Source organism: Atta cephalotes, assembly GCF_000143395.1.
Source record: "Atta cephalotes unplaced genomic scaffold scaffold00015, whole genome shotgun sequence".
NCBI classification, from domain to species: Eukaryota; Metazoa; Arthropoda; class Insecta; order Hymenoptera; family Formicidae; genus Atta; species Atta cephalotes.
In genome coordinates this window covers 1198617-1200243 of record NW_012130079.1, presented here as the reverse complement: position 1 = coordinate 1200243, position 1627 = coordinate 1198617, and the positions used below count along the sequence as shown (strand labels likewise).

The 1627-nt window shown below is 30.1% G+C and overlaps 1 protein-coding gene across 1 annotated transcript; it reads left to right on the top strand.

The window, feature by feature from the left end:
* The first annotated feature begins 375 nt into the window (after positions 1-375).
* Positions 376-1507, top strand: LOC105617969 (cytochrome b-c1 complex subunit 6, mitochondrial). Its single transcript, XM_012199506.1, has 2 exons — positions 376-607; positions 1082-1507. The coding sequence occupies exons 1-2, from the start codon at positions 512-514 to the stop codon at positions 1253-1255; spliced, it is 270 nt and encodes an 89-aa protein (XP_012054896.1). The 5' UTR covers positions 376-511; the 3' UTR covers positions 1256-1507.
* Positions 1508-1627: the final 120 nt, after the last annotated feature.

Here is a 1627-nt window from a genome sequence, read left to right as displayed (position 1 = left end):
TTTGGAGATTTCAAGCAACGCGAACAGACCTATATAATTTGCATGGAATGGATTCCTTAGATTTTCGGTCTTTCTGAACACACCTAAAACGAACCGATGTGAACGTTGCTACATACGGGTTTCGCATGAAATTACAATTGCACAGCCGCATAAACGTATGCTTAAAGAAAATTATGCAATCGTGTTTGACGTGCAATTTAATAATAAAAATGCAATTAGATAATTTTTTTATGCATCCATTTATATGGATTGCAAGTTTATCTGAATATATGCCCTTAAAATCGTATCCAATCACTTTTTAGTCTACCTATTATCTGTAGCAGCTGATTGGCTGCTGTACTAATTCTTCAATACAACTTTAAATTTCGATCAATCGATGAATCGTGATATAATTCTTCCCGAACGTTCTGAGTTGCGGTTATCTTCATTCATTTCCAAGTGTTTCTTGATTTCTTCAGAAATTTGGGAAGTCAACTTCCACGATATCAGAGTATCCTGATAAATAAAAGAAATGTCGATACAGAACTTCTTCAAGCGTTATCTGCCAGTAGTTAAGGCCGACGAAGGAGAGGAAGAGGAACTAGTGGATCCACAAACAGTCCTTCGGGTAAGTGACAATAGTTATATAATGTTTTGTCTTTTGAACGTGCAAATACTTCGCCGATTTTTCGAAATACAGTCGCATTTGATTAAGTTTAAGCCACGATTATCGTGTTGCGTTTTGTGATTTTACAGTTTGAAAAAAATTTTAACTGAAAGAAAAAGGTTTTCAAATGCCGATATTCTGTTTGCTTTTTTAACATCAAAATAGTTTAATAAAGCCGGAATAAAATACGAGTTTTAATAAAATTTCTTCTATACGAATATATTTATATATACGGATATAATTTTTTTAACGAAATAAAACAATTGAATTGACTTGTAATTCGGTTTAAATTCAAATTGTTTATATTATTTATATCAATTATTTATATCAATTATTAATAAAAGAATTGACATTAAAAGCATGTTTATGACAAAATTTTATCATGCTCTAACATCTTGTACCATTTTTATTTATATTTGATTTTTCCTTATGCAGGAGGAATGCAGTCAACTACCGAAATGCGTCAGTTTCAAAGAGAAGTTGGATACGTGCAACAATCGTGTTAATTCAAGATCTCATACAGAGGAAACATGTGTAGAGGAGATTTTGGATTATGTCCAATGCGTAGATCATTGCGCCGCAAAGACTCTGTTTAGTAAACTCAAATAATTGCACAATATTTCCATAAAGAACTAAACTATTGTTTGCAATGTTGTTTGCAATGTTAAAGCTAAAAATTTCTCTGAAACATGTACATATATAATCAAATACTAGCAATAAAAGACTAAATTATTATAGATAGAAATATCTCTTCGTGGTCTCTTCATCTGTATTTCAACTCTACGAAATAGTTTTTAACAAATTTGAACAATGTGTATACAATAGAATACATAAAATATGAATGACATAATTATACACAGACTTTCAGTGCAGTTCGTTCTGTTTTTTGTCATGTATAAAAAAAAGTTGGAATGATCTTTTTCTCCATTTGTTTTGTCATATATATATATATATATATATATATATATATATATATATATA

Excerpts from the sequence above, each read along its gene's own strand:
- LOC105617969 (XM_012199506.1), top strand. The coding sequence starts at position 512 with ATGTCGATACAGAACTTCTTCAAGCGTTATCTGCCAGTAGTTAAGGCC. Across the intron at positions 608-1,081 it reads ATCCACAAACAGTCCTTCGG|GAGGAATGCAGTCAACTACC; the intron begins GTAAGTGACAAT and ends TTCCTTATGCAG.